General features: G+C 34.5%; 1 protein-coding gene across 1 annotated transcript; it reads right to left on the bottom strand.

Moving 5' to 3' along the window:
• Nucleotides 1-338: 338 nt before the first annotated feature.
• sms (spermine synthase) lies at nt 339-9,370 on the bottom strand. The gene is given in 14 exon segments (XM_028467233.1): nt 339-1,205; nt 2,351-2,466; nt 2,589-2,668; nt 2,760-2,874; nt 4,024-4,113; nt 5,148-5,246; nt 5,248-5,303; nt 5,390-5,408; nt 5,410-5,453; nt 5,456-5,565; nt 7,933-7,997; nt 8,088-8,175; nt 8,605-8,720; nt 9,233-9,370. Coding segments are annotated over 14 exon segments (1,167 nt in total). The 3' UTR covers nt 339-1,174.
• Between the last annotated feature and the right edge of the window lie 3,057 nt (nt 9,371-12,427).

The raw sequence follows: 12,427 nt of genomic DNA on the forward strand, positions 1-12,427 counted from the left end.
TAAATTCAAGTAAATTTTTATAGACAATTGACAGTGACATTAGGTTAAATTGAGTATGTTTAATAAAAGGAATGAAGTAAAACATGTACAGTAGGTGGCGATATGCACCTATTCAAGTTGGTTGCAACACACTAATAACCAAGAAGCTAGTGTAATTAAAAAATAAATTAAAATTTTAAATTTTTTGGATGGAAACGACAATCACGCTGTGAAATATCGCGGTATATTGCAAAATAATAATAAGTAACAAACACTAATATTTTTTTCCTCTTAATTGTAATGTAATTTTTAAAGAAGATTTAAAACCATCTAAATTGAATGAATCGAACAGTCACAGATCTTCTCCCCCAAAAAAAGCATTTTATTAGTAGATGGTCACAAAATTATCTCAAGCAGGTCAGAACAGCATTTATTGAAATCTTATAGAATAAATAAATGTCCCACAGATCAAATGTGCTGTAATATGCAAGCTACATTCACTGTCCTCAACATGCACGCAATAGTCTTAAAAAAAGAAAGAAAGAAACCAACCTAAAATCCATCAGGAAAACAAAAAGGTGCTTTTAAAACATGAAAACAACACGAGCACAGATGTGAAATCAACTCAGTCAGAGGAATCGTTTCCCTTTTAAAAAGACATTTGGACTTTAAACACAGTTTGTGCATTATTAATAGACACTGGACATGGAACTTCAACACCACTAATTCTAATTGGATCACATTTGAGTGGTGGTAACCAATTAAAAATAAAAAATAAAAAATGAAAAGGTGAGGGTTAAAAGCAGCTCCGTTCACTTACAGGAAGCTGAATTTTTTTAACCAAGCCGTCAATCAATTTGAAAAAATAAAATAAAACATACCACGTCAGTGTATCAGATCAGTGTATAAACATCAAACAGTTTCTTAGGAGTAAATACACATGGACAGTCAAACCAAACCAGGTAACATACAGCTTTAAGTCGTACCTTAGCAGAGAAATAAAACAAGGAAAGAGGAAATATTTAAAACTGCTGCCACGCCTTTTTTCCATATGTAACTTCAGCATTGGTATAAATCCAAAACCGTGTCCACGTTATTTCTCATTAGACATTCTTTCTGAACACATATCTGGGGATAAATGAGAGTATTCACATTCCAACTTTAGGGAAATAAACACAGACGCCATGAGTTTTCCTTATTTCTTCCACGCGGTGTAAAAAACCCATCTGAAATTAAACAGTTAAGGACTGAACAGTGAACACATCATAATAATAATAATAATAATAATAATAATAATAAATTAGGATCAATCAAGGAGGATAAGGGGTTGCAAGGGGACGGAATATCCAAAAATATTATCTTTAAGCAAATTTGTTTATTCAGAAAACTGTTTTTTTCCATGTTTCAACTGTCAGCTGCCAGTCTTCTTCAGAGGCGTCTGCTTGATGTTTCCTTTTAAGGTTTTGTTTATTCAAATTACTTTTTTTTTTTTTCAGGAAACTTGCAGGAATTACTACTCAGAAGTCAAGGAAACATCAAAGCGATCAGCAGAAGCCTCTGAAGAAGACTGGCAGTTGACAGTCGAAACGTGTCAGGAGATCAAAGCAAATTTTCGGGAAAACAGTTGTCTGAATAAGTGAAACCATAACATATTATTCACAAAGAACTTGCTGGGAAAACACACGACAAAAAAAACACACATGACAAAAAAAACACATGACAAAAAACACCAATAAAAATACACAAACTGACTCCAGAAACACACAAAAATAAGAGAAAAACTACACAAAAACAATGTGTTTTGTCTATAAAAATAGACAAATTGACTCTGGAATCACAAGATGATGATAATACACAAAAAATTCTAAAAATACACAAAAATAACAGAAACAAAGTACACAAAAACAAACAGACACAAAATGAGGGGAAAAATATGCAAACAACAAAAAAATAACGGGGAAACACAATATAATGACAAAAATACACACAAATGATAGAAAAATGTAAAAAAAAAAACAACAAAAATACACAAAACGACTCCAAAAACATAAAAACTATACAACCTGAAAGGAAAAATATACAAACAGCAAAAACAGACAAATTGACTCCATACACACAACAGAATGACGAAAACACACAAATGAGAGGCAAATATACAAAATAACACCAAAAATACACAAACTAACTCCCGAAACACATGAATTATAAAGGCGTTGCTGTGAAAATTGACGACAAATGTGGCGAAAAAATTCAAATAAAATAAAAGGTCAAGTATGCAATTATAAAATATTTAAACATTTCCCAGAAGTTAACAGACTGGAGGCGAGTTTTTAACCTTTGTCAGATTATTCACAGCTGAATGAAAGGATACTGCTCCAGATAGGAGGGCACACACACCACTTCTTTACGGAACTCCACGGGACACGAGAGCTTTTCCAGCTGCTGCTCGTATAAACTCAGCGCCTCCGTCAGAGTCGCTCCGTTACCCTGGCAATGAATAAAATATCACGTGAGACGTACTTTAATTTAAATCACTGGAGGCTAGTGAGTGAATTTAAGCTTAAAAAAGGCATCTATTCTATATATTCTGCTTCACAATTTGCGCTCACCTGGGTGAAATATTTTCCCCTGGGATGGAGGACTTGTATGGACAGATCTAAGATGAGACGCAGGAACTCCCATGTGGAATCTGCACAAACAGCAGACACAAGCTGACCATGGACTTCACTGTCGGACACTCGAGCAGCGCCGTGATGCACTCACGCAAAGAGGTCAATCACCTTCTTCTGGTGATGTGGATATTGGGATGGCGGTGAGATCATTGATCACGTAATCAAACGTCCTCCCCTCCTGGACGTACTTCTTCAGCAGAGGAACGCAGTCTTCAATTAATATCTGAAATACACACCAGTCTTATTATACACGCACAGACATGTTGCAGTGGATTTGAGTTATTCATGAGAAAAGGGACTGAGTCAGTGCGTTAATGCAGACATGAGCAACTGGTCCATGGTTTAACTTTGGACGGTCCCCAAAACAAACAATTACTCCAAAATAATACAGAAAGACAGAAAAAAAACCCTAAAATTACAACACAGAAATATAAAAATCACAAATAATGCACTTAACAACATAAACACACATGATGACTCCAAAATGACACAAAAAGCCAAAAAATAAAGTGACTCTTAGCATACAAACAAATACACACAATCACTCCAAAAAAACAGATAAAATGACAAAAATGTATCAAATGACTCATAACACACTACACAACAAAATTACTTAAAAAAACACACAGAATTACTTATATATATATATATATAACAAAAATACACAAAAACACATAATTACTCCACAAAACAGATTGATCAAATGACTCATCCACTACACAAAAAAAAACACACAAAATGACTTTAAAAAAAAAAAAAAAAAAAACACAAAACCACATTAAAAACCCAGATAAAAGAACAACAATTGATTAAACGACCCAGTCAGAACACTTCAAAAAAACATCAAATAACAGAAAATTACACAAAAAATACACAATTCCAAACACATGCAAAATAAATATACAAAATGACTCAAAAAAAAGGACAACAATGATATATAAAAATCACTAATAACACACAAAAGGACAGAAAAATACACAAATCCACATCAAAAATACACATTATCACCCCAAAAAACAGAAAAAATAACAAAATCTATCAAATGATTCAAAACACACTACACAACAAAAAATAGACTTAAAGAACCACATAGAAAACACACAACACTATTAAAAAAAATGAATAAAGGACTCATAACACTTTTAAATTAACAGAAAAATACACCAAAACCACATCATAAATACACATTATGAGTCCAAACAGCAGCTCAGGTCCAAAAACACACAACGTTAACAGAAAACAGGGGAAATAAACAATATGCCAACATTCACACACAAAGTCTTTGCCGTTTCCTGTATTTATATTAATGCTCTGATTGGTCATTATTCTAAACATTTCCCTGCGTCTGCTTTAATGTATATTTGCGACTCACTTGGTAACAATCTCCCTGCAGGTTGTCGAGAATATCGCCGCACGTCTTCCTCATGTAGCGTCGACAGCCTTCGATCACCTTCTGGTCGATGTGCACACTTTGTTAGGGATGATTATTTAACAGCAGATGTTTGTGCAGAAAAAGCAAAAATATAAGAAATCCACAACTCTTCAGGAGTGAGTCTCAATCACTAGAGCTGGGCATATGGAGTTTTCCATTTTGCTGATATAGAAAATTACAATTTTGCCTATATATATATATTATAGCTAATTTGGTATCTAAATAATTGTTTCTTTCTCTACTTCTCAGAACATGTAAAGCTCAGTTAATCACTGAGTGCATTCCTAACCCAGACCTTCATCTAAACAAGCCACACTACAGAACTCACTCACACGTGCTGTCCCTTAGAGGAGAAAAAGACTAAAGTGCAACAAATTGATCAGCTGTTTGTTAGCAAATGTGTCTTGCTGTGTTTCCATTACTCTTGGAAATGAGCAAAATCTAAACAGTTTAATAAAAACTGGAAATGGAAAACCCTAAACTTAAGGAATTACTACTCGGAGTCAAATATCACTGAGGTTTTTCAGCTTTCATGAGGAGGTTTTTCAGACGTTTCCATATTGAAATGTGTCGCAAAAACACAGAGAAATCACTTTTTCCGCAATTACATTACGTACCTGGTCACATGACCACTTCTCTCAGAGAAAACATGGTGAGGTACGTGTGGACAGAACAGAAAACTGAAACATTTGTTAGCATTTTACTTAAAAATGATTACTTTAACGATAGACAACAACAAAGGAATGCAGTGTTATAAGGAGCGTCCATCTTCCTGCAGAGAAGTCTCACGAGATGAGATTTCACCAGAGTTACGAGGCTTCAAAACAACCTTCAATGAAAAAAATGTTCAAAGCGCAATTATACTTTGTGGAAACTTTAGAAATATTGCTTTGATTTTGCATCAGTAAATATAACCCAGAAATGTCTTTCAAGTCAGACTTCATTTGAATTAAAATTATCAAGATTTATATCGTATATCACCATTTTGAAAAAAAAATATTGAGATATGAGTTTTGGTCCATATTGCCCAGCCCTACACACACACACACACACGTGAAGGATATCTCAACCATCGTGATCATCTTTGGTTTTTGTTTGACCAACTCAGCGAGGATTCCTCCGTCTCCACCTCCCAGTATCAGCACCTCCTTCCCAGCGTAGTTTCTCTTTCCCACTGCCTGTGATGGCTCTAGTGTAGGCGATGTCGCTCTCTGCCAGGTCTGTGAATAAATAAATCCACTTTACGCTACTTTTTCCTCCATTAAAGGAGCCGAAACAACACGTGAACATAAAGCGTGTGACTTACTGACGTCTCCATCGAGCACGGAGGATGTTCCCGTACTGCTTCGAGTGCAATATCTTTAGTTTTGGTATTCAGAATCCTCCTCGTACACCACCTGATCTATGTCGTACTCTACGATGCGGCCGTCCGCCGTGGGCCAGTACCGGTCCACTTTAGCTCCACGCACCAGGGCTGGGAGCCTGGGATGGATGGATAGAAAGAAAGATAGGCAGATAGGATCTCCATTAGCTTAAACTATCAGCTATTCTTTCTGGGGTTCACAAATTACACAATGACAATACAGTTTATACAAAATAATCACATTACACTAATAAACTACAACTCAAAAAAAATCAATAATAAACACAAAGGCTCTGAAGTATTATAATATGTGTTTTCCACTAAACTATCTTAATAAATAATATCTCTTTCGGGATTTTTTTGTTTTTAATACTAAGGATTACGTTGTTAATATTAATTTGGTAATGAAATCCATATAATGCATAGCTCTGTATGTTACTGATCTCAACTGTGTAATAGGGGTGTACATGGTCCATAATTGACGATATGATTCATGATTTGCATGTCACAATGCAATACATCCCAATACATATACATGCGATATCAATAATTACTAATTTAGCCTTTACAAGTACAAAATGGCATGAAATACCATATTTCATTTTTCACAAACTTCGAGACAAGTAAATAGTAAACTAATTGTAATTCAAGTACAAATATCAAAAAAAAGGTGGAATGTTAATCAAACTGTACATTTTTTAAAAAGTTTTTTCTACAACAGATTTTGATTCTATTAAGTTCTTAAATTCTTTTGAATAGTTAACCACACACATCTATCAAAGTGACAGAATGTTTGATAAAAATATCAACTTCCAAACTAAAATGGTGTTGAATTAAATGTTCAATTAAATGTTTCTGTAGTCAATAAAAAAAAATATATTCTAAAAAAAAAAAAAAAAAAAATCAATTTGGACATTTTCTTTTTTTTTTTTTTTTTTTAGATCCATACGATAATCGTGCAGTGAAATATCACATATCGCATAAATACATTTTTTCCCCCAAACACCCTTAGTATCTAAGGTTAATCCCAAAGCCAAAGGCATACCAGTGTATCCACAACTTAAATTCTAAATAATCCAGTTTATAATAGAAACTTTTTAAATTAAATTTTAAGCACATTTTATAGACGCAAAAAAACACTGATCCAATAAGTGACACTTGGTTTTAAAAGCTCCAAAATTACACACAAAAAAAACCTTTAAAGTACAACAAAGTAGGGCTGGGCGATATGGCCTTTTATAAATACCGCGATATTTTTAGGCCATGTCACGATACACGATATATATCTCGATATTTTGCATTACCCTTGAATTAACACTTTGATGCACAAAATCACACCAGTATGATGATTCTATATGTCTACATTAAAACATTCTTGATCATACTGCATTAATATATGCCAATTTTAAACTTTCATGCAAAAAAAGGGGATATCACAACTAAGTCAAAGTTGACATAACTGTATTTATTAAACAGTGAGTGGCTCAAACATAAAATTGTCAACACGTTCTGTGCAAAATTGTCACAGAGACATTTCAAAACAAGACATTAGTGCAGGATGCAACTCACATGGCATTTCAAAACACAAAATTAAAGTGCACTTTTTGTACATAATGCCACTACAATATTTTAAAAACAAATAGTGCCCTTTTGTGCATGTTGTCATTAAGATGACATTTCAAAACAACACTAAATTTAAGTGCACCTTTTGTGCATAATGCCACTAAGATATTTAAAAAAATAAAATAAAAAAAAAATTCAAAAAAAAAAAAAAAAAGTCCGCGAGTTTAACGGTATGGTCATTTTCAACACCGCACAGACTACAAGCTGCGATATATCGAGTATATTCGATATATCGCCCAGCCCTACAACAAAGATATTAAAATCACTAATAACACATTAAACAACAGAAACGCACTAAAAGACTCCAAAATTATACAAAAAGCAAAACTAGAAATATAAAGTGACTCTTAATATAACAACAAAAACACACAAGTCGACAGAAAAATACACAAAACCTCATCAAAAATACACAATGACTCCACAAAACAAAGAAAAAGACAACAAAAATTCTGTCAAATGACTCATAACACACTACACAACAAAGACACACAAAATTACTTAAAAAAAAAAAAAAAAATCCCACACACAGAATGCCTTAAAAAAAACACAATATGACTGAAAAATACACAAAACCACATCAAAAATACACATAATGAGTACAAACAGCAGATAAAAGAAAAACAAAAAATTTATCAAATGACTCACAACCCACTACACAACATCAACACACAACACGACTTTTAAAAAAAAAAAAAAAAAAAAAAAAACGAAAAAAAGCTAATTAAAGATAATTAAAAAAACCATTTGGACAATTTTTTTTAGAACGGTACCATAATCGCGCTGTGAAATATCACCAAATAAATGTTTTCTTAAACCATTAACGCGTAAACAATCTCACCACAAACACAATAATAAATACTTACTTTTTAATCCTCGTAATATGACCGTTCAGGAGAAACTTTCAGCTTCTTTCCAGTGCATTTAAAAGCTGTGAGGAAACAACAAAGCCTTAAAAACACTCAACAATTATCAGTTATTTTACGAATAAAAGGATTACACATTATTAACCAATGCTTACATTGTCTAATTGTGCAATGTCATCCTCCTCATAACACTGCAGGTCTATCGTTACCAAGCCATGGGAGTGCACTCGCAGGATGACCAGTCTGCGAAATCAGACAAAAGAGAGAAAAGAGAATAACGCCACGCAATTGTGTACCTGGTAAAACACCACCAAAGCTGTTGCATGTTTTATTTTGGTTGTAATCAAAGCGAGCATCCTTTTATTTATTTATTTTTTTCTTTCTTTAATTGCCTTGGAGTCTCTCCTCCCTGCTCCCTTCCCCCTCCCCCTAGGTGTAACACTGCTCTCCCTTTTTTATATCCTCCCTATAATAACATTTTTCTTAGCCTTCCTTAGGGAGGGATGGTGATGGTCACAATTAAGCAATAAAATAAATTAATTTATTTCATTGCAAAAACAAAAAAAAAAAAAAAAAAAAAAAAAAAAATTACATACATTTGTTCTCATACTATAACTGAAATCCCCAAAAGCAGCACAACAAGCCCAACTAGAAGTCGTCGTGTTTACTTACCGGCCATTCTTTCCAACAAACGTAGCGAGGTATCCGTGTCCGTCTGTGTCGTGAACGGTCTCCGTCAGTTCCTGTTCGTGAAATATGGACAGCAGACCAGAACTGTCGATGCTGAGTCACTGAAACAAATAAGACAAACTGTTATCAAAGACAAACATGACAGTTAAAAAGGGCAGTTTTTGTGCCTGGGGCGACTCAACAAGTCATTTGTGGTGCTATTTTTTTAATAATGAGTGCAGCCTCCTGTAGTAACGCTGCTAAAGCCGCCTTAAAGAGTAACTGAACCCTGAGTCTATACGTCTATATCTGAGACAAGTCAATACGTTAAAAACTCCAAAGAACAATCCAGGGTTTTCGCCAGCGCTGATGAGCATAGGGGCGCTCGACAGTAATTTTCTCTCCTACGGATCGATGGCGCCCCCTACGCTTCATTTTCAGCAACATATGGTGATTTTCTATTGTCTTTTCCTTTTATCGATACCGTCGTAATAATTGTTGCACACTTTGACACAAAAGGAACTCCCAGGCATGCATGGGTTATCTAAACTCTTTTTAATATGAATAATCAAAAAAACATACATCAGACGCACCGTCTATTTAATACAGGCGATTTGCTTGGATGCTTTACCTGAGGACCTCTGCTACAACTTAGCTGCTTCCGATGATGCCTGTCAGCATCCTTCGCTTGGTAACCCTGATCACCATCGAATATAAGCAGTGCTTCAATTAGACGTGGTGTGTAGCAGCACATGAAGCTGCTCGTCATGTTTATAAATCACAACTCGGGATGGGCGATATTGACCAAAAAATATGATCCCGATAATTTCTGGTATTTATCACGATAACGATAAAAATCACGATAAATAAAAAAATTCACAACTTAGTGTAAACAGGTTCTTTGCAAACACAAATAAATCTTAATACATCAACATTAGACACATTTAAAAAAAAAAGGCTACAATAGCTGTTGACTCAAAGAGTTCGTGAGCTGATATTTTATGGAATATATTTGTGCATGTGGATCACTCTATTAGTGTTATTGTATGTAATTCATTTATTTCCTCATTTGAAATAAAATTTTCTAAAAAAAAAAAAAAAAAGCTCATGAAAAGCAAAAATTACCATTAGTGTTTTTTACTGTTGCTAAATCTTGTTTCAGTTATCTGATAATGAGTTAGATAAAGTTATGATTTATAAATATTTCTCAGATTTCCTATAATTAAACCAGATCAAGCTGATGATTTAATCATTCAGTATATTAAGTTGTAATAATCTCAATAGTTACATTAGTCTAATGGGACCAGCTTTGTCTGTGAACACGTAAAATATAATTAAAAATATTGCGTTTCACAAACTGGGACGAATTAATAGTGACATTATTATTTATGCTAACATTTATTTCACACAACGTGTGACATGTTTAGTTTTTATCCTTCCATACAAGTATTAAATCTGACCATAAACAAGTCAGTGACTCTGACAGTAAAACGTGTTTTTTTACTTGGTTTGTTCCTTATATGGAGTGGTTAGCATTAGCTCTTAGCTCAGTCAGTGTGTCGATGGGTTAGCTCAGCATAGTTAGCTTTAGTTGAGTTTCCAGTTCATAATCGTTGCTACAGGTTCATCTCTGTCCCCGTGTTTGCGGAACTGCGATTGCGATAATGGTAAACAAGTTTGCGATTGGATAAACAGTGAAATGACACTTCTTGCCTTGGTTAACAAACATGCAGAGTATGGATCATTTAACTATTTAAATACAAATATAAGCTTTTACAATTCTGTCTTCAATTTATTTTCACCTGAAAAAACAATAATTTTTTTTTAAGTGCAAAGAGAAAAGAAATGTGGCATTACTGTAAACATAATGTTTTTCTGTAAAAAAAAACAAACTAAAAAAATTGTACAATACTCTGCAATAAGAAAATAAAGGCATTTCTGCAAAGTGCAAACAGAAAACTCGACGTTACTGTAAACTTATGGCATTTCTATAAAAAACAAATATTGTACTGTCAGAAATTGTCAAAACTATTTAAATCACAGCTTTTCATGTGGGTATATCATTGCATGTTCTCATATCACGATTAAATAAATTGGGCAGCATTACTTGCCACAAAATGCTGTGTCAACAGGTGCTAGAATTTCAATTAATAGGCTTTTCTTCATTGTATTATTTCTTTATTTATTTCATTCAAGATTTATTTTTAGTTAAAATGCATTGTTTTGAATAGTTTATCAAAGGATTCTTTTGACAATAAAAAATAAAGGGAAAACAATATAGCTTTTTATAGTTTTTTTCCCCCAAAAAGTAAAGGAATATTTTTCAGTCATCATTTTTCTACAGTCCCATTTTGTAAAATAAATCATATCATGAACCCAGTATCGTGAATCGAATCGTATTGGGAGTTGAGTGAATCGTTACATCCCTAAGTAGGAAAAAAAAAAAAAAGAAAAAAAAAAACTTGTTTTGGAGTATTCTAGTCTATAAAGAGGCTACTCCTGGCTTTTACTACATTAAATAGAAACAGAGTGAATTTCCCTATTCACATTATTATTAATAGTTTCAATGTGACTTAAAATCTGATAGAACGAAACAAACCAACTGCACATGGCGCTGGGAATCATGTGCTTGAGCGTCAGTGACTAATAAAACTACAAAAATGGCCGATTGAGCGCCACTTCCTCAATCGGTGTTGGTTTGAAATAACTTTATTGATTGCTTCTTATGGAGCGGCTGCGTTGTTCACTGCGGTGGCACCGATGGTCTGACCAGTGATCATGTGTCACTCTTCATCACTTTACAACAGAAACCAACTAAACCCGCCACTTGGTGCACAAACGTCTCATTTGAAAGCACAATAATTCACATACAAGCACATCTGAACACAGTGCAAAGTGTTTACGAGCACGTCCAGCGCTGCTGTTTAGGTTTTGAAGGGCAGTGAGAGCAAAGTGTGCTGCTGTAATGGCAGCCTAGCTTAGCCGCTAGCGCTTAGCACAACGGAGATGATGGAGCCAAGGGGCTCGGCCGAAGCTCTTACCTTCCGCAGAGAGCTTGAAGTCAAGGGTGTAATGTCGCACTGCCATGGCTCACTGCAGCCGTCATCCATGCCTGGCAGCGCAGGCTGTGAATATTTATGTGCAGAGACAGAGGAACGGCCCTGCTACCACTGCTGCTACCGCTACTACTGCACTCAAGCAGGAGGAGGCGTGGCCGCGGAGCCCGTGCCCAAAAAAAGATCTCCCACGAGGCTGCCACACCTCCACAGGAAGAGACGGAACACGCTGTTATCAATGCGATTATCTCATCTTACATTAACAAAATTCATATCAGGCTTATCGAATAATCACATATCTGTGGAAGCCCATTCCCGCCAGTAAAAAAAAAAAAAAAGTCATAATTGTGAGACACTATCTCATTTTTATGAGATGCTAAGTCATAATTATGGCTTACATTTCTTCTTCTTCTTCTTCTTCTTCTTCTTCTTCTTCTTCTTCTTCTTGTTGTTGTTGTTGTTGTTGTTGTTGTTGTTGTTGTTGTTGTTGTTGTTGTTGTTGTTGTTGTTGCTGTTGCTGTTGCTGTTGCTGTTGTTGTTGTTGTTGTTGTTGTTGTTGTTGTTGTTGTTGTTGTTGTTGTACTTTTCCCAGTTTTTTATTTATTTATTTTTTGTTTGTTTTTTGTTTTTTTTACAGGATGGGCTTCCATAGATATCTAAGTATTAACACAGGAAAAAAAGAAAAAATGATTCTGTGGATTTTTCGTGTAATAAATCGTTTTGTGTGGTTTTTGGAGTCATTCTGGACATTTGTAACGTCATTCCGTGTT

This window comes from Gouania willdenowi, chromosome 14 (genome assembly GCF_900634775.1).
Source record: "Gouania willdenowi chromosome 14, fGouWil2.1, whole genome shotgun sequence".
Classification (NCBI taxonomy): Eukaryota; Metazoa; Chordata; class Actinopteri; order Blenniiformes; family Gobiesocidae; genus Gouania; species Gouania willdenowi.